Genomic DNA, 20661 nt, shown 5'->3' with positions numbered 1-20661 from the left:
ATAGAGCGAGAGAGAGAGAGGAGAATGGCAGAGGGCTGAAAGGGTGAAGTCGAGAGAGCAGCCAGGGAGGTAGAAGAAGTTATCGAGAAAGAAAGAAATAAAGAGCGAGAGAGGGAAATAGTGAAAGAGGTCTGTAGAGGAAGAGATGGTGAGTCCTACCTACAGTGTCTGTTGAAAAATGATAGAGAGAGAGACTGAAAGAAGAAAAGAAAGAAAGAAAGCCATCAGTGTGGAATATGAAGTGTTCTGTTCTAGTCTACTCTGTTCTATTCTGTTGTGTTGTGTTCTAGTCTACTCTGTTCTATTCTGTTGTGTTGTGTTCTGTTCTAGTCTACTCTGTTCTATTCTGTTGTGTTGTGATCTAGTCTACTCTGTTCTATTCTGTTGTGTTCTGTTCTAGTCTACTCTGTTCTATTCTGTTGTGTTGTGTTCTGTTCTAGTCTACTCTGTTCTATTCTGTTGTGTTGTGATCTAGTCTACTCTGTTCTATTCTGTTGTGTTCTGTTCTAGTCTACTCTGTTCTATTCTGTTGTGTGTTCTAGTCTACTCTGTTCTATTCTGTTGTGTTCTAGTTCTACTCTGTTCTATTCTGTTGTGTTCTGTTCTAGTCTACTCTGTTCTATTCTGTTGTGTTCTGTTCTAGTCTACTCTGTTCTATTCTGTTGTGTTGTGTTCTAGTCTACTCTGTTCTATTCTGTTGTGTTGTGTTCTAGTCTACTCTGTTCTATTCTGTTGTGTTGTGTTCTAGTCTACTCTGTTCTATTCTGTTGTGTTGTGTTCTAGTCTACTCTGTTCTATTCTGTTGTGTTGTGTTCTAGTCTACTCTGTTCTATTCTGTTGTGTTCTGTTCTAGTCTACTCTGTTCTATTCTGTTGTGTTCTGTTCTAGTCTACTCTGTTCTATTCTGTTGTGTTCTAGTCTACTCTGTTCTATTCTGTTGTGTTCTAGTCTACTCTGTTCTATTCTGTTGTGTTGTGTTCTAGTCTACTCTGTTCTATTCTGTTGTGTTCTGTCTACTCTGTTCTATTCTGTTGTGTTCTGTTCTAGTCTACTCTGTTCTATTCTGTTGTGTTCTAGTCTACTCTGTTCTATTCTGTTGTGTTGTGTTCTAGTCTACTCTGTTCTATTCTGTTGTGTTCTGTTCTAGTCTACTCTGTTCTATTCTATTCTGATGTTTGTCTGCTCTTTGTTCTGAGGTAGCTTGGTAGTCTACTCTGCAGGATTCAGAGATGTCAAAGTATTCTGTCTTTAATAGGCAATCTGTTCAAAATGGGTCAGGTACAATACCAATATTCTGCCCAAGTGTAGGTTCAGCAGTCACTCATTCGGAAGGAGAAAAACAACGCTTCTTTTTTCTAGTCTACAACACTGTTCACACTTGAATAAACTGTTGTGAAAACCTCAACTGAGCATTCTGAAAATAGTCCCGTTCTAAAAACCTGTTCTATTCTGTAAATATACACACAGAAATAAAAGCAAATGAAAACCAGGTGTGAATGAACCAAAGACAAAACAAACTGAAAAAGAAAAATTCTGTTGTGACCGCCGAGTCACCGTTCGAACTGGGAGAGGAACCAGTCTACTCTGTTCTGACACTGTTGGGTTCTAGTCTAGGCTCTGTTCGTGACACCTGTTGTGATGGCCACATCCACCTCCCATTCTGTTCCCACACCTCCCATACCACCAGTGCCACCAAGAGTTGTGTTCTAGTATACTCTGTGGGATCTGTTGTGTTGTGTTCTAGCTCCTCTGTATCATTCTGTTGTGACAGTGCGTCTGCCTTAGTGTTCTGGGAACCTGGTCTATATGACACTGTAAACCTGTTGGGTGAAAAACAGAACCCACCTGGCCTGGCTGTTGGGTTCAGTCTCTTGATGCCCAGATGTACTCCAGTTGTGTTGTGATGTACTCCAGTTTACGTTGTGTTCTGATGTACTCCAGATTCTGTTGGTGGTCAGTCCAGATGAGAATTCTGTTGTGTTTGCCCCCTCAAGCCTGTTCCACACCTTCAGTTGTGTTGTGACAGCCAACAACTCCCGATCCCCCACGTTCTAGTTTCTGCTCTGGCTGTGTTGAGCTAGTCCTCTGAAAGCACAGGGGAGGAGCTTCTAGTCTACTCTGCGCTGTGTGTTCTAGTCTACGTCCACCTCCACCTGAATGCCAAAGGGGGTTCAGGTGAGCCAGCACCAGAGCTGAGGTAAACAGTTCTATTCTGGGACCAAAAGCTCTGTCCGCCTCAGCTGACCACCGCTAGACGCACCGGCCCCCCCTTCAGCTACTCTGTGATATTCTGTTGGTTCTAGTCCACCTGTTCTATTCTGTTGTGTTGTTCTAGTCAAAACTCTGTTCTATTCTGTTGTGTTCTGTTCGCACTGCTGAAATTCTGTTGTGGTTCTAGTCTACTCTGTTCTATTCTGTTGTGGTTCGATATCCTAGGAAGGACTCTGCCTATTCTGACATGTGTTCTGTTCTAGTCTACTCTGTTCTATTCTGTTGTGTTCTGTTCTAGTCTACTCTGTTCTATTCTGTTGTGTTCTGTTCTAGTCTACTCTGTTCTATTCTGTTGTGTTCTGTTCTAGTCTACTCTGTTCTATTCTGTTGTGTTGTGTTCTGTTCTAGTCTACTCTGTTCTATTCTGTTGTGTTCTGTTCTAGTCTACTCTGTTCTATTCTGTTGTGTTCTGTTCTAGTCTACTCTGTTCTATTCTGTTGTGTTGTGTTCTAGTCTACTCTGTTCTATTCTGTTGTGTTGTGTTCTAGTCTACTCTGTTCTATTCTGTTGTGTTCTGTTCTAGTCTACTCTGTTCTATTCTGTTGTGTTCTGTTCTAGTCTACTCTGTTCTATTCTGTTGTGTTCTGTTCTAGTCTACTCTGTTCTATTCTGTTGTGTTGTGTTCTAGTCTACTCTGTTCTATTCTATTCTGTTGTGTTCTAGTCTACTCTGTTCTATTCTGTTGTGTTCTGTTCTAGTCTACTCTGTTCTATTCTGTTGTGTTCTGTTCTAGTCTACTCTGTTCTATTCTGTTGTGTTCTGTTCTAGTCTACTCTGTTCTATTCTGTTGTGTTCTGTTCTAGTCTACTCTGTTCTATTCTGTTGTGTTCTAGTCTACTCTGTCTATTCTGTGTTCTAGTCTACTCTGTTCTATTCTGTTGTGTTCTGTTCTAGTCTACTCTGTTCTGTTCTGTTGTGTTCTAGTCTACTCTGTTCTATTCTGTTGTGTTGTGTTCTAGTCTACTCTGTTCTATTCTATTCTGTTGTGTTCTAGTCTACTCTGTTCTATTCTGTTGTGTTGTGTTCTAGTCTACTCTGTTCTATTCTGTTGTGTTGTGTTCTAGTCTACTCTGTTCTATTCTGTTGTGTTCTGTTCTAGTCTACTCTGTTCTATTCTGTTGTGTTGTGTTCTAGTCTACTCTGTTCTATTCTGTTGTGTTCTGTTCTAGTCTACTCTGTTCTATTCTGTTGTGTTGTGTTCTAGTCTACTCTGTTCTATTCTGTTGTGTTGTGTTCTAGTCTACTCTGTTCTATTCTGTTGTGTTCTGTTCTAGTCTACTCTGTTCTATTCTGTTGTGTTCTAGTCTACTCTGTTCTATTCTGTTGTGTTCTGTCTACTCTGTTCTATTCTGTTCTATTCTGTTGTGTTCTAGTCTACTCTGTTCTATTCTGTTGTGTTGTGTTCTAGTCTACTCTGTTCTATTCTGTTGTGTTCTGTTCTAGTCTACTCTGTTCTATTCTGTTGTGTTGTGTTCTAGTCTACTCTGTTCTATTCTGTTGTGTTGTGTTCTAGTCTACTCTGTTCTATTCTGTTGTGTTCTGTTCTAGTCTACTCTGTTCTATTCTGTTGTGTTCTGTTCTAGTCTACTCTGTTCTATTCTGTTGTGTTCTGTTCTAGTCTACTCTGTTCTATTCTGTTGTGTTGTGTTCTAGTCTACTCTGTTCTATTCTGTTGTGTTCTGTTCTAGTCTACTCTGTTCTATTCTGTTGTGTTGTGTTCTAGTCTACTCTGTTCTATTCTGTTGTGTTGTGTTCTAGTCTACTCTGTTCTATTCTGTTGTGTTGTGTTCTAGTCTACTCTGTTCTATTCTGTTGTGTTGTGTTCTAGTCTACTCTGTTCTATTCTGTTGTGTTGTGTTCTGTTCTAGTCTACTCTGTTCTATTCTGTTCTAGTCTACTCTGTTCTATTCTGTTCTAGTCTACTCTGTTCTATTCTATTCTGTTGTGTTCTAGTCTACTCTGTTCTTTTCTGTTGTGTTGTGTTCTAGTCTACTCTGTTCTATTCTGTTGTGTTCTGTTCTAGTCTACTCTGTTCTATTCTGTTGTGTTCTGTTCTAGTCTACTCTGTTCTATTCTGTTCTGTTCTAGTCTACTCTGTTCTATTCTGTTCTGTTCTAGTCTACTCTGTTCTATTCTGTTCTATTCTGTTGTGTTCTAGTCTACTCTGTTCTATTCTGTTGTGTTGTGTTCTAGTCTACTCTGTTCTACTCTGTTGTGTTGTGTTCTAGTCTACTCTGTTCTATTCTGTTGTGTTGTGTTCTAGTCTACTCTGTTCTATTCTGTTGTGTTGTGTTCTGTTCTAGTCTACTCTGTTGTGTTCTGTTCTAGTCTACTCTGTTCTATTCTGTTCTAGTCTACTCTGTTCTATTCTATTCTGTTGTGTTCTAGTCTACTCTGTTCTTTTCTGTTGTGTTGTGTTCTAGTCTACTCTGTTCTATTCTGTTGTGTTCTGTTCTAGTCTACTCTGTTCTATTCTGTTGTGTTCTGTTCTAGTCTACTCTGTTCTATTCTGTTCTGTTCTAGTCTACTCTGTTCTATTCTGTTCTGTTCTAGTCTACTCTGTTCTATTCTGTTCTATTCTGTTGTGTTCTAGTCTACTCTGTTCTATTCTGTTGTGTTCTAGTCTACTCTGTTCTATTCTGTTGTGTTCTGTTCTAGTCTACTCTGTTCTATTCTGTTGTGTTCTAGTCTACTCTGTTCTATTCTGTTGTGTTCTGTTCTAGTCTACTCTGTTCTAATCTGTTGTGTTGTGTTCTAGTCTACTCTGTTCTATTCTGTTGTGTTGTGTTCTAGTCTACTCTGTTCTATTCTGTTGTGTTCTGTTCTAGTCTACTCTGTTCTATTCTGTTGTGTTCTAGTCTACTCTGTTCTATTCTGTTGTGTTCTGTCTACTCTGTTCTATTCTGTTCTATTCTGTTGTGTTCTAGTCTACTCTGTTCTATTCTGTTGTGTTGTGTTCTAGTCTACTCTGTTCTATTCTGTTGTGTTCTAGTCTACTCTGTTCTATTCTGTTGTGTTCTGTTCTAGTCTACTCTGTTCTATTCTGTTGTGTTCTAGTCTACTCTGTTCTATTCTGTTGTGTTGTGTTGTGTTCTAGTCTACTCTGTTCTATTCTGTTGTGTTCTGTTCTAGTCTACTCTGTTCTATTCTGTTGTGTTCTAGTCTACTCTGTTCTATTCTGTTGTGTTCTAGTCTACTCTGTTCTATTCTGTTGTGTTGTGTTCTAGTCTACTCTGTTCTATTCTGTTGTGTTCTAGTCTACTCTGTTCTATTCTGTTGTGTTGTGTTCTAGTCTACTCTGTTCTATTCTGTTGTGTTCTAGTCTACTCTGTTCTATTCTGTTGTGTTCTGTTCTAGTCTACTCTGTTCTATTCTGTTGTGTTCTGTTCTAGTCTACTCTGTTCTATTCTGTTGTGTTGTGTTCTAGTCTACTCTGTTCTATTCTGTTGTGTTCTAGTCTACTCTGTTCTATTCTGTTGTGTTCTAGTCTACTCTGTTCTATTCTGTTGTGTTCTAGTCTACTCTGTTCTATTCTGTTGTGTTCTAGTCTACTCTGTTCTATTCTGTTGTGTTCTGTTCTAGTCTACTCTGTTCTATTCTGTTGTGTTGTGTTCTAGTCTACTCTGTTCTATTCTGTTGTGTTCTGTTCTAGTCTACTCTGTTCTATTCTGTTGTGTTCTAGTCTACTCTGTTCTATTCTGTTGTGTTCTGTTCTAGTCTACTCTGTTCTATTCTGTTGTGTTCTGTTCTAGTCTACTCTGTTCTATTCTGTTGTGTTGTGTTCTAGTCTACTCTGTTCTATTCTGTTGTGTTCTAGTCTACTCTGTTCTATTCTGTTGTGTTCTGTTCTAGTCTACTCTGTTCTATTCTGTTGTGTTCTGTTCTAGTCTACTCTGTTCTATTCTGTTGTGTTCTAGTCTACTCTGTTCTATTCTGTTGTGTTCTGTCTACTCTGTTCTATTCTGTTCTATTCTGTTGTGTTCTAGTCTACTCTGTTCTATTCTGTTGTGTTGTGTTCTAGTCTACTCTGTTCTATTCTGTTGTGTTCTAGTCTACTCTGTTCTATTCTGTTGTGTTGTGTTCTAGTCTACTCTGTTCTATTCTGTTGTGTTCTGTTCTAGTCTACTCTGTTCTATTCTGTTGTGTTCTAGTCTACTCTGTTCTATTCTGTTGTGTTGTGTTGTGTTCTAGTCTACTCTGTTCTATTCTGTTGTGTTCTGTTCTAGTCTACTCTGTTCTATTCTGTTGTGTTCTAGTCTACTCTGTTCTATTCTGTTGTGTTCTAGTCTACTCTGTTCTATTCTGTTGTGTTGTGTTCTAGTCTACTCTGTTCTATTCTGTTGTGTTCTAGTCTACTCTGTTCTATTCTGTTGTGTTGTGTTCTAGTCTACTCTGTTCTATTCTGTTGTGTTCTAGTCTACTCTGTTCTATTCTGTTGTGTTCTAGTCTACTCTGTTCTATTCTGTTGTGTTCTAGTCTACTCTGTTCTATTCTGTTGTGTTGTGTTCTAGTCTACTCTGTTCTATTCTGTTGTGTTGTGTTCTAGTCTACTCTGTTCTATTCTGTTGTGTTGTGTTCTAGTCTACTCTGTTCTATTCTGTTGTGTTGTGTTCTAGTCTACTCTGTTCTATTCTGTTGTGTTGTGTTCTAGTCTACTCTGTTCTATTCTGTTGTGTTGTGTTCTGTTCTAGTCTACTCTGTTCTATTCTGTTCTAGTCTACTCTGTTCTATTCTGTTCTAGTCTACTCTGTTCTATTCTGTTGTGTTCTGTTCTAGTCTACTCTGTTCTATTCTGTTCTAGTCTACTCTGTTCTATTCTATTCTGTTGTGTTCTAGTCTACTCTGTTCTATTCTGTTGTGTTGTGTTCTAGTCTACTCTGTTCTATTCTGTTGTGTTGTGTTCTAGTCTACTCTGTTCTATTCTGTTGTGTTGTGTTCTAGTCTACTCTGTTCTATTCTGTTGTGTTGTGTTCTAGTCTACTCTGTTCTATTCTATTCTGTTGTGTTCTAGTCTACTCTGTTCTATTCTGTTGTGTTGTGTTCTAGTCTACTCTGTTCTATTCTGTTGTGTTGTGTTCTAGTCTACTCTGTTCTATTCTGTTGTGTTCTAGTCTACTCTGTTCTATTCTGTTGTGTTGTGTTCTAGTCTACTCTGTTCTATTCTGTTGTGTTCTAGTCTACTCTGTTCTACTCTGTTGTGTTGTGTTCTAGTCTACTCTGTTCTATTCTGTTGTGTTGTGTTCTAGTCTACTCTGTTCTATTCTGTTGTGTTCTAGTCTACTCTGTTCTATTCTGTTGTGTTGTGTTCTAGTCTACTCTGTTCTATTCTGTTGTGTTCTAGTCTACTCTGTTCTACTCTGTTGTGTTGTGTTCTAGTCTACTCTGTTCTATTCTGTTGTGTTGTGTTCTAGTCTACTCTGTTCTATTCTGTTGTGTTGTGTTCTAGTCTACTCTGTTCTATTCTGTTGTGTTGTGTTCTAGTCTACTCTGTTCTATTCTGTTGTGTTCTAGTCTACTCTGTTCTACTCTGTTGTGTTGTGTTCTAGTCTACTCTGTTCTATTCTGTTGTGTTGTGTTCTAGTCTACTCTGTTCTATTCTGTTGTGTTCTAGTCTACTCTGTTCTATTCTGTTGTGTTGTGTTCTAGTCTACTCTGTTCTATTCTGTTGTGTTGTGTTCTAGTCTACTCTGTTCTATTCTGTTGTGTTCTAGTCTACTCTGTTCTATTCTGTTGTGTTCTAGTCTACTCTGTTCTATTCTGTTGTGTTCTAGTCTACTCTGTTCTATTCTGTTGTGTTGTGTTCTAGTCTACTCTGTTCTATTCTGTTGTGTTGTGTTCTAGTCTACTCTGTTCTACTCTGTTGTGTTGTGTTCTAGTCTACTCTGTTCTATTCTGTTGTGTTGTGTTCTAGTCTACTCTGTTCTATTCTGTTGTGTTGTGTTCTGTTCTAGTCTACTCTGTTCTATTCTGTTCTAGTCTACTCTGTTCTATTCTATTCTGTTGTGTTCTAGTCTACTCTGTTCTATTCTGTTGTGTTCTAGTCTACTCTGTTCTATTCTGTTGTGTTGTGTTCTAGTCTACTCTGTTCTATTCTGTTGTGTTCTGTTCTAGTCTACTCTGTTCTATTCTGTTGTGTTGTGTTCTAGTCTACTCTGTTCTATTCTGTTGTGTTGTGTTCTAGTCTACTCTGTTCTATTCTGTTGTGTTCTGTTCTAGTCTACTCTGTTCTATTCTGTTGTGTTGTGTTCTAGTCTACTCTGTTCTATTCTGTTGTGTTGTGTTCTAGTCTACTCTGTTCTATTCTGTTGTGTTCTGTTCTAGTCTACTCTGTTCTATTCTGTTCTGTTCTAGTCTACTCTGTTCTATTCTGTTGTGTTCTGTTCTAGTCTACTCTGTTCTATTCTGTTGTGTTCTGTTCTAGTCTACTCTGTTCTATTCTGTTGTGTTGTGTTCTAGTCTACTCTGTTCTATTCTGTTGTGTTCTGTTCTAGTCTACTCTGTTCTATTCTGTTGTGTTGTGTTCTAGTCTACTCTGTTCTATTCTGTTGTGTTCTGTTCTAGTCTACTCTGTTCTATTCTGTTCTGTTCTAGTCTACTCTGTTCTATTCTGTTGTGTTGTGTTCTAGTCTACTCTGTTCTATTCTGTTGTGTTGTGTTCTAGTCTACTCTGTTCTATTCTGTTGTGTTCTAGTCTACTCTGTTCTATTCTGTTGTGTGGTGTTCTGTTCTAGTCTACTCTGTTCTATTCTGTTCTAGTCTACTCTGTTCTATTCTGTTGTGTTCTGTTCTAGTCTACTCTGTTCTATTCTGTTCTAGTCTACTCTGTTCTATTCTATTCTGTTGTGTTCTAGTCTACTCTGTTCTATTCTGTTGTGTTCTAGTCTACTCTGTTCTATTCTGTTGTGTTGTGTTCTAGTCTACTCTGTTCTATTCTGTTGTGTTGTGTTCTAGTCTACTCTGTTCTATTCTGTTGTGTTCTGTTCTAGTCTACTCTGTTCTATTCTGTTGTGTTCTAGTCTACTCTGTTCTATTCTGTTGTGTTCTAGTCTACTCTGTTCTATTCTGTTGTGTTGTGTTCTAGTCTACTCTGTTCTATTCTGTTGTGTTCTAGTCTACTCTGTTCTATTCTGTTGTGTTCTGTTCTGTTCTAGTCTACTCTGTTCTATTCTGTTGTGTTCTAGTCTACTCTGTTCTATTCTGTTGTGTTCTAGTCTACTCTGTTCTATTCTGTTGTGTTCTAGTCTACTCTGTTCTATTCTGTTGTGTTCTAGTCTACTCTGTTCTATTCTGTTGTGTTCTAGTCTACTCTGTTCTATTCTGTTCTGTTCTAGTCTACTCTGTTCTATTCTGTTGTGTTCTAGTCTACTCTGTTCTATTCTGTTGTGTTCTAGTCTACTCTGTTCTATTCTGTTGTGTTGTGTTCTAGTCTACTCTGTTCTATTCTGTTGTGTTCTAGTCTACTCTGTTCTATTCTGTTGTGTTCTGTTCTGTTCTAGTCTACTCTGTTCTATTCTGTTGTGTTCTAGTCTACTCTGTTCTATTCTGTTGTGTTGTGTTCTAGTCTACTCTGTTCTATTCTGTTGTGTTCTAGTCTACTCTGTTCTATTCTGTTGTGTTCTAGTCTACTCTGTTCTATTCTGTTGTGTTCTAGTCTACTCTGTTCTATTCTGTTGTGTTCTAGTCTACTCTGTTCTATTCTGTTGTGTTCTAGTCTACTCTGTTCTAGACAAAGATCGCGCACTAGAGGAAACCCCCCTTAGGTCCCTGAAGATTCCACACAAACAAAGGATACGATAAAAACAAATGAGTTTCATTTTAAAGGAATATCCATAGTTTTATCAAACACACATATACATACATTAACTCACGTAAACAATCAGATACAGACATGCGTACAAACACACACTCACACAGACAGACACATACATACATGCACACATACAAACACACACAGACAGACACAGACAGACACAGACAGACAGACAGATACATACATACACAGCTTTCAAACAGGCCCATAGTAGTGGCACACACTTCAAACTTGAATAAGATAACCTTTTCACCTCCTGAAGTCTCGCTCTCTCCTCTTCTCTCTCTCTACCTCTCTCTCTCTTTCTACCCCTCTCCCACTCTCTATCCCCCCCTCCTCTCTCTCTTTTTCTCCCCCTCTTCCACTCACTCACCCGCTATCACTCCCTTCCTCTACCCCCTCCCTCCATCTATCTCTCTCTCTCTCCTACAGTATGGATGGTGCAGACTTGTGTTTTGAGATTGTGAAGAGGGCAGACGCTGGCTTCGTCTACAGTGAGGCGGTGGCCAGGTAAGACCAAGTCCACTTCCCATGATGCTCCATTTGAAATAGTTCCTCTAGTTCCATTCAATCTGATGGCTTCACATTTCTCCAAGGCTGCACTTCGGTATGACATTCAACCTTTCAAAACTTAATTTAACACAACTAGTGAAAAATAAATTCAGAGAATAATACCAAAACACCATGGACAGAAATAACCACCTGTCGCTATTACAACAATATTGTTTAGGATCAATAGTCATGGTTTTTTATTTCTGCCTTCCTTTCTCCTGCTCCAGTCACTACATGAGACAGATCTTAGAGGCACTGCGATATTGTCATGACAACAACGTCATCCATCGAGACGTGAAGGTAGGCCCTAGTCTCCGTTTGACAGCATGTATGTTTGTGCACATGTCTCCCAGAAACAGAGTTTACTTGGAGTTGGAACATAGCTGTGATTTTACTGTGCTCAGTCCCCTCCTCCACTCCTCAATTCTCTCTTGACCCAGACGTGTTTTTCAATCTGGCTGTTTGTCTGAAACATTTCTAAGTGAGTTTGAATTTGAGTTTATTTTTACAGGGAGAGTGAAACATTAATCAACATAAATTTTCAACCGCAGTCCCTGGGCAGATTATTAAAAACAATTCCAATAACAATGCAGACAAACAGTGAGCACATGCAGAGCGACACAGACAGACTGAGCAACATAGGACAAGCAACACAGCATGCAGAGCAACACAGATAGACTGAGCAACATAGGACAAGCAACACAGCATGCAGAGCAACACAGACAGACTGAGCAACATAGGACAAGAAACACAGCATGCAGAGCAGCACGCAGACAGACAGAGCAGGGATTATTTTTATTTAACTAGGCAAGTGAGTTAATTATTATTTTGCAAAGACAGCCTACCCCAGCCAAACCCTCCTTTAACCCGGACAACGCTGGGACAATTGTGCGCCGCCCTTTGGGACTCCAAATCACGGCCGGTTGTGATACCTGGATCGAACCAGAGTCTGTAGTGACGCCTCTAGGACAGAGATGCAGCTCCTTAGACTGCTGCGCAACTCTGAAGCCTTAACCCATAGCTCACAAGTGTGAACGTGAAGAGTTGTGCTGCTCGTCTTCTCAGCGTTTCCTCCTCTGTCCGTGTCTGGGATTTCCAACATCACTCTAGCAGCGCTGAAGCATATATTTACCTAAAAACCAAATCAACTGTAGAGCTTATATTTAGAGTTTCATAATGACCTTCTGTGAGAGTATTCATGTTATAACATAAATATAATATATAATATATAATAATATATGCCATTTAGCAGACGCTTTTATCCAAAGCGACTTACAGTCATGTGTGCATACATTCTACATATGGGTGGTCCCGGGGATCGAACCCACTACCCTGGCGTTACAAGCGCCATGCTCTACCAACTGAGCTACACATAGTGCCTTAGTGTTAGCAGGCTTGTTTGCAAAGTGTAAACCACACAGCCTGTGTTCAGGTTGTTCGGGGGGGAAACTAGAAAACAGATCGCTAGCTCATACTCTAGGGAACAAGCTGAAGACGTTGGCCGTGGTTTTAGCAAGGTTGAGATGAAGCTGCTAAAACAGTTGTTCTTTTACTTCTCCTGTGAGCCGCTGTTGTTGCACTGGTAATGGGTAGATAACAATAACCTTTCAATCTTTACTCTGTATTGCTCCAGAACCACGAGTCAAACGTCAGCCATCTTAACTCTTGACAACTCAAGAGATTGATTGCAGTAACTATGAGTAGTGTAGTTGTTGTTGACAGAGTTGTCACAGTGAGTTAATGCTGGTGTTGTTCACAGGTAATATGGCGATGCTGTCCTTGTTGAATATGGAGCAACTTGTGTGTTAGGGGGGGGGTCAAGGTCTTTGAATTAATTTGAATCTCTTAGAAGTATAAATCACAGAACATCTCTATTATATTATTCATAATAACCCCTTCTCGCCACGCTGTGTGTGTATGATAGAGTGTAACCACAGACTGTCACATGCCTGATTACATAAAATGTAATGTTTTCATTCTAGTTCCAGGAAACAGAAATGATAATGCAGTTTGGAATGTTTGATTGATTACCTTGTGATAATGGACTAGATTACAGACTACTGAAACTAGAAGATGTGCTGTACACATGTAAATAGCTAGCCGTTTTCAGATAGACGGTGTTGATGGAGCGATGCCTCACTGTATATTTATTGTGGAATGGTAAAGAATACCGTTCAAATCAAACACTAACTTGATCTGAGCTCGTGTCTGTTTACTTCAGGTTATTTGTTGTAGAGTAATGCAGAAGCCATATGCATTGCCTCATGGCAAGCACTGTGTTACATCTTTCCCTTCAAATACTGCATATTGGCTGTTTGTGTTCTGTGTGTGTGTGGTATTATTATCTCAAAACAAAAGCCAAACACAAAAAATCACACACACAACAAAGCCTTCACCTAGCTATGCGTGGTCAGCACTGTGGGCGGCGGGCCACTGAGACTCTACAGTTTTTACTGGATCAGCAATGCACTGGCAGGTAAAATACAGTGCCTTCGGAAAGTATTCAGACCCTTGACTTTTTCCACATGTTGTTAAGTAATATCCTTATTCTAAAATGGATTAAAAAGTATACAGTGGGGCAAAAAAGTATTTAGTCAGCCACCAATTGTGCAAGTTCTCCCACTTAAAATGATGAGAGAGGCCTGTAATTTTCATCCTCAGCCATCTACAGACAATATCCCATAACGAAAAAGTGAAAACAGGTTTGTAGACATTTTTACAGATGTATACATTTAAAAAAAAAAAAAATATATATATATAATATTATTTACATAAGTATTCAGACCCTTTGCTATAACTCAAAATTGAGCTCATGTGCATCTTGTTTCCATTGATCATCATTGAGATGTTTCTACAACTTAATTGGAGTCCACCTGTGGTAAATTCAATTGATTGGACATGATTTGAAAGGCACCTGTCTATATAAGGTCCCACAGTTCACTGTGCATGTCAGAGCAAAAACCAAGCCATGCGGTTGAAGGAATTGTCCAAAGAGCTCCGAGACAGGATTGTGTCGAGTCACATTTACATTTACATTTAAGTCATTTAGCAGACGCTCTTATCCAGAGCGACTTACAAATTGGTGCATTCACCTTATGACATCCAGTGGAACAGTCACTTTACAATAGTGCATCTAAATCTTAAAGGGGGGGGTGAGAAGAATTACTTATCCTATCCTAGGTATTCCTTAAAGAGGTGGGGTTTCAGGTGTCTCCGGAAGGTGGTGATTGACTCCGCTGTCCTGGCGTCGTGAGGGAGTTTGTTCCACCATTGGGGGGCCAGAGCAGCGAACAGTTTTGACTGGGCTGAGCGGGAACTGTACTTCCTCAGTGGTAGGGAGGCGAGCAGGCCAGAGGTGGATGAACGCAGTGCCCTTGTTTGGGTGTAGGGCCTGATCAGAGCCTGGAGGTACTGAGGTGCCGTTCCCCTCACAGCTCCGTAGGCAAGCACCATGGTCTTGTAGCGGATGCGAGCTTCAACTGGAAGCCAGTGGAGAGAGTGGAGGAGTGGGGTGACGTGAGAGAACTTGGGAAGGTTGAACACCAGACGGGCTGCGGCGTTCTGGATGAGTTGTAGGGGTTTAATGGCACAGGCAGGGAGCCCAGCCAACAGCGAGTTGCAGTAATCCAGACGGGAGATGACAAGTGCCTGGATTAGGACCTGCGCCGCTTCCTGTGTGAGGCAGGGTCGTACTCTGCGGATGTTGTAGAGCATGAACCTACAGGAACGGGCCACCGCCTTGATGTTAGTTGAGAACGACAGGGTGTTGTCCAGGATCACACCAAGGTTCTTAGCGCTCTGGGAGGAGGACACAATGGAGTTGTCAACCGTGATGGCGAGATCATGGAACGGGCAGATCTTCCCCGGGAGGAAGAGCAGCTCCGTCTTGCCGAGGTTCAGCTTGAGGTGGTGATCCGTCATCCACACTGATATGTCTGCCAGACATGCAGAGATGCGATTCGCCACCTGGTCATCAGAAGGGGGAAAGGAGAAGATTAATTGTGTGTCATCTGCATAGCAATGATAGGAGAGACCATGTGAGGTTATGACAGAGCCAAGTGACTTGGTGTATAGCGAGAATAGGAGAGGGCCTAGAACAGAGCACTGGGGGACACCAGTGGTGAGAGCGCGTGGTGAGGAGACAGATTCTCGCCACGCCACCTGGTAGGAGCGACCTGTCAGGTAGGACGCAATCCAAGCGTGGGCCGCGCCGGAGATGCCCAAATCACATATTTGGGGAAAGGTACCAAAACATTTCTGCAGCATTGAAGGTCACCAAGAACACAGTCGCCTCTATAATTGTTAACCTCATAGTCCGCCCCATCCCGCATGCGGTCGCATTACTACAGCCTCAAGCTCATTACCATAACGTAACGTTAGCGATTTCTAAAAATCGCAAATGAAATGAAATACATTTGCCTGCTCTCAAGCTTATCCTTTTCTTAACAATCCTGTCGTCTCAGATTTTCAAAATATGCTTTAGAACCAGAGAAAATCAATAATTTCTGTAAGAGTGGTGATAGCTAGCTTAGCATTTAGCATTAGCATTTAGCACGCAACATATTCACAAAAACCAGCAAAGGGATCAAATAAAATAATTTACCTTTGAAGAACTTCAGATGTTTCAATGAGGAGACTCTCAGTTACATAGCAGATGTCCAGTTTTTCCTGAAAGATTCTTGTGTAGGACACATCGTTCCGTTTTGTTACTATGCATTTGGCTACCGAAACTAACCGAAAATTCAGTCACCTACACGTCAAACTTTTTTCCGAATTAACTCCATAATATCGACTGAAACATGGAAAACGTTGTTTGAATCAATCCTCAAGGTGTTTTGTCATATATCTCTTCATTGAAATGGCAGTCCTAGAAGCCTTCTTTGTTCTCTGATTCGGATGGAAAAATACTGGTAGCTGACTTTTGCGCACCAATTTCCACACAGACACCGTGCGGGACCCCTGGTAAATGTAGTCTCTTATGGTCAATCTTCCAATGATATGCCTACAAATACGTCACAATGCTGCAGACACCTTGGGGAAACGCTAGAAAGTGTCCGTTCATTCCTGTCACATTCACAGCCATATAAGGCGATCATGGAAAACGTACCTTAAAAAATCCTGTTCATTTCCTGGTCGCTCAAACATCTTGGTTTTGCCTGTAGCTTTTGTTCTAAGGCACTCACAGTGAAAATCTTTGCAGTTCTGGAAACGTCAGAGTGTCTTCTTTCCAAAACTATCAACTCCAAGCATAGTTGAGCATCTTTTCGTGACAATATTGCGTGATTCGTGATTAATATTGCGCTTAAAACGGGCACGTCTTTTTATCCAAAAATGAAATACTGCCCCTAGAGTCTTAAGAGGTTAAATAGAAGAAGTTTGGAACCACCAAGACTCTTCCTAGAGCTGGCCAAACTGAGCAATCATGGGAGAAGGGCCTTGGTCAGGGAGGTGACCAAGATCCTGATGGTCACTCTGACAGAGCTCTAGAGTTCCTCTGCAGAGATGGGAGAACCTTCCCAAAGGACAACCTTCTCTGCAGCACTCCACTAATCAGACCTTTATGGTAGAGTGGCCAGACAGAAGCCACTCCTCAGTAAAAGGCACATGACTGCCCGCCTAGAGTTTGCCAAAAGGCACCTAAAAGACTATAAGACCACGAGAAACAAGATTCTCTGATCTGATGAAATCAAGATTTAACTCTTTGGCCTGGATGCCAAGCGTCAACTCTGAAGGAAACCTGGCACCATCCCTACGATGAAGCATGGTGGTGGCAGCATCATGTTGTGTGGATGTTCTTCACTGTCAGGGACTGGGAGACTAGTCGGGATCGAAGCAAAGATGAATGGAGCAAAGTACGATCCTCGATGAAAACCTGCTCAGGACCTCAGACTGGGGTGAAGGTTCACCTTCCAACAGGACAACTACCCGAAGCACATAGCCAAGACAATGCATGAGTGGCTTTGGGACAAGTCTCTGAATGTCCTTGAGTGGCCAAGCCAGAGCCCGGACGTAAACCTGATCGAAACATCTCTGAATAGATCTGAAAATAGCTGTGCAGCAACGCTACCCATCCAACCTGTAAGAGCTTGAGAGGATCTGGAGAGAAGAATGGGAGAAACTCCCCAAATACAGGTGTGCCAAGCTTGAAGCGTCATACCCAAGAAGACTTGAGGCTGTAATCACTACCAAAGGTGCTTCAACAAAGTACTGAGTAAAGGGTCTGAATAATTATGTAAATGTAATATTTATTTTTAATTTGCAACATTTCAAAAAATCTGTTTTTGTTTTGTCATTGAACGGTATTATGTGTAATGTTTTTTTTTCTCCTCATCAATTTAATACATTTTAGAATAAAGTTATAATGCAACAAAATGTGGGAAAAGTCAAGGGCTCTGAATACTTTCCAAAGGCACTGTACCTCTGTTAATACATACGCACTTATTGGCAAAAGCTGGACATGAAATCCAATTTCCTAGCTACCGTGCTTCTACATCTGCATTGCTTGCTGTTTTCTGTACCGCGCTTTGTGACATTGGCCGATGTAAAAAGGGCTTTATAAATACATTTGATTGATTGCAAAACTCAACTCTATTCTTTGTACTGTAGCAACAGAGAGAAGTGAATGTTCGCTGCTTCCAACAGTGATCTTTCTATTCACCCCAGTAGGCTCCAAGAGGGGCAGTGGTACTGATGGCAGCCTGTGTGTTTGTCCTGTCTACACGCTGATAACCAAACACACTGTGGGAATTGAAGAGAGTCGGATCTTATCTGTGAAGGCTAATAGCTCAATATGGAGGAAATGTCACATTCTCCATATGAATGGAGAGAACGAGGGAAGGGTGAATGAAAGCGGCAGCACTAGCAGAGCGATTAATAGATAGACTGTGGCTTTTCCTACTGTATACACAATGTTAGCTGGTAGAATGTGTTAGTGGCTTCCTAATAGTCTTGTTCGTGTTATTTATGGGATGGTGTGCGTCTACTGGTAACTATCTTGTAATGGGAAACAATGGTTCCTGGTGTCTGCATATAGACAAAATGTCCTGCTGGTGTAAAGGATTTGGAGACAGGCGCAGGAATACATCATCTGAGTCTTTAATAAAAACAAACACGTATACAAAACAACATAAGAGCGAGGGTAAACCTCGTAGAACGACACGGAACCCGTAATACGCAATGCACAAAACACGCAGCAGCCCAGGCTGAGACAATGCAATAGGTACTCATACCACCAACAGACATGGGAACAATAACATGCAGCACAGGCTGAGACAACACAATAGGTACTCACACCATCAACGGACCTGGGAACAATAATCGACAAAGGGCACATTTATACAAACACAATCAGTGAGGAATTGGAACCAGGTGTGCTTAATGACACAGTTCAGTACAGCCTAGAACGCCGGTGACATCGACCTCCGGAACTGGTGAACAGAATGAGCAGCAGTAATGGGGGGGATCCGTGACACAAAAACACGTCAAGCTCTGAAAATCAGCTACAGTCTCACACCTGCACACACACACACTCACACTCTGCTGTGGCCCACTGGACTAGTTTATGAGTCTGAGCCATGGGAAGAGATGTTGTGCATTACAGCACTAATCTGCTGTAAATAGCCAGGATGAAGCAGGTTTAAAATGGAGCCCACCCAAAAAATGCATTTAGCCAACTAAAACACCCGGCTCAAACAGAGAGGGATGCTATGTTAGCTAGCTGGCTATGGCTATCAAACAGAGAGGGATGCTATGTTAGCTAGCAGGCTATGGCTATCAAACAGAGAGTGATGCTATGTTAGCTAGCAGGCTATAGCTATCAAACAGAGAGGGATGCTATGTTAGCTAGCTGGCTATGAAACAGAGAGGGATGCTATGTTAGCTAGCAGGCTATGGCTATCAAACAGAGAGGGATGCTATGTTAGCTAGTGGGCTATGGCTATCAAACAGAGAGGGATGCAGAGAGGGATGCTATGTTAGCTAGCAGGCTATGGCTATCAAACAGAGAGGGATGCAATGTTAGCTAGCAGGCTATGGCTATCAAACATAGACGGATGCTATGTTAGCTAGCAGGCTATGGCTATCAAACAGAGAGGGATGCTGTGTTAGCTAGCAGGCTACGGCTATTCAACAGTGGATATCTTCCGAGTCAAGGTAAGCTTTTGGTTTTATTAATTTATTGCCGGGACCCGGCGGTGTAACTGCTAAACTGTTTTCTGACTGTACACTGTACTGCATGATTGTAGCGGGTTTACTAACGTGCTAGTATGTTGTCTATGACGTGACAATGATGTAGGCTGTGTGAAGCTGTTAGTGGTCATGGTATGAAGGTTTGGCTTGGAAAGTTTTTGGGGGCTGTTGTGTTGTGCACTGAAGTCCACAAGCGAAGGGTGAGAAGAGTTGAGCAAGTAGATAGTAGCGAGAAGGAATTATATCTACAAAGTGATCATGCTGTTTTTATGCGGCTGCTATGAAAGTGAACTGTTTTAATGTGATCAGGGGTGTATTCATTCTGTGGAAAAACATTTCCTAAATGGAAGCAAGCAGAATGAAAAGGGGATAAACATTTGGCCAATAGAAACTTTCATTTGCAACTGTTGGACTAATAATTACACCCTAGATCAGCTAGATGCAGGAAAAAGTGTGCAAGGAGGTATTGAACGTGTTACCGTCTGTCACCTTGATTACTACAAAATTCTCTCGACCTGTGTGCACCTACGTTGTAAACTTTCATTCATAGGCTAGGTTGTAGCAACCTCATCATAGGTGCAGGGAAATGTACAGTATCATTTAGTAGCCTAAACTTTTCTCTGTTACATTGAACTGGGTGAATGGAATACGAATGACAGCCATTCAATATGCTGTAATAGAAATGAATCCATTCTCATCTTAAATGGTATTGACCATGTGAGGGATTTCCTCCTCTTCGTCTGAAGAGGAGAGGCGAGAAGGATCGGAGGACCAATATGCGATGTGGTAAGTGTCCATGGTTCTTTTAATAAGAAATACTAAACATGAACACGACTTAATACAAAAACAATAAACGTGGAACGAACGAAACCCAAAACAGTACCGTGTGGTGAAAAACACAGACACGGAAACAAGCACCCACCAACACACAGTGAAACCCAGGCTACCTAAGTATGATTCTCAATCAGAGACAACTAATGACACCTGCCTCTGATTGAGAACCATACTAGGCCCGAAACATAGAAATCCCCAAATCATAGAACAACAAACAGACTGCCCACCCCAACTCACGCCCTGACCATACTAAATAATGACAAAACAAAGGAAATAAAGGTCAGAACGTGACAGACCGCCACTGGTTAAAAGTAAAGGTGTATTTACCAAACTTTGTGTGAAAAGGTAGCACTTTGGACATCATATTTAGACAAGGAAAAATAAACAGTGTACACCCTGCATAAAGGGTACAGATTGAAGGCAGAAGTCTCTTGTTGAAGCAGGTGTAGGTTAGCAATATTGTTGCTGCCTCTGGGCCCTATCAGTCCTTGATTGAGTCTGTACAGCACCAGTGATGCTTTTTTCCTCTCTCATTCTTTCTCTTTTTGTGTGTGTGTGTGTGTGTGTGTGTGTGTGTGTGTGTGTGTGTGTGTGTGTGTGTGTGTGTGTGTGTGTGTGTGTGTGTGTGTGTGTGTGTGTGTGTGTGTGTGTGTGTGTGTGTGTGTGTGTGTGTGTGTGTGTGTGTGTGTGTGTGTGTGTGTGTGTTTGGAAATTTCTCACATGGAATAGCCTTCATTTCTCAGAACAAGAATAGACTGACAAGTTTCAGAAAAAAAATGATTTCTTTCTGGCCATTTTGAGCCTTTAATCGAACCCACAAATACTGATGCTCCAGATACTCAACTAGTCTAAAGATGGACAGTTTTATTGCTTCTTTAATCAGAACAAAAGATTTCAGCTGTGCAAACATAATTGCAAAAGAGCTTTCTAATGATCAATTAGCCTTTTAAAATTATAAACTTGGATTAGCTAACACAACGTGCCATTGGAACACTGGAGTGATGGTG

General features: G+C 41.0%; 1 protein-coding gene across 14 annotated transcripts in view; it reads left to right on the top strand.

Moving 5' to 3' along the window:
- The window catches only part of LOC124044226 (peripheral plasma membrane protein CASK-like), a 253203-nt gene that overhangs the window by 108951 nt on the left and 123591 nt on the right, over positions 1-20661 (top strand). For all 14 annotated transcript variants that reach the window (XM_046363804.1, XM_046363802.1, XM_046363817.1 and 11 more), the window contains 2 exons: positions 10514-10591; positions 10861-10933. In XM_046363804.1, coding sequence (XP_046219760.1) covers positions 10514-10591; positions 10861-10933 — 151 coding nt within the window. The remainder of the gene's footprint in view (positions 1-10513; positions 10592-10860; positions 10934-20661) is intronic.

Source organism: Oncorhynchus gorbuscha, linkage group LG09 (assembly GCF_021184085.1).
Source record: "Oncorhynchus gorbuscha isolate QuinsamMale2020 ecotype Even-year linkage group LG09, OgorEven_v1.0, whole genome shotgun sequence".
Taxonomy (NCBI): domain Eukaryota; kingdom Metazoa; phylum Chordata; class Actinopteri; order Salmoniformes; family Salmonidae; genus Oncorhynchus; species Oncorhynchus gorbuscha.
This window is presented reverse-complemented; position numbering and strand designations above follow the sequence as displayed.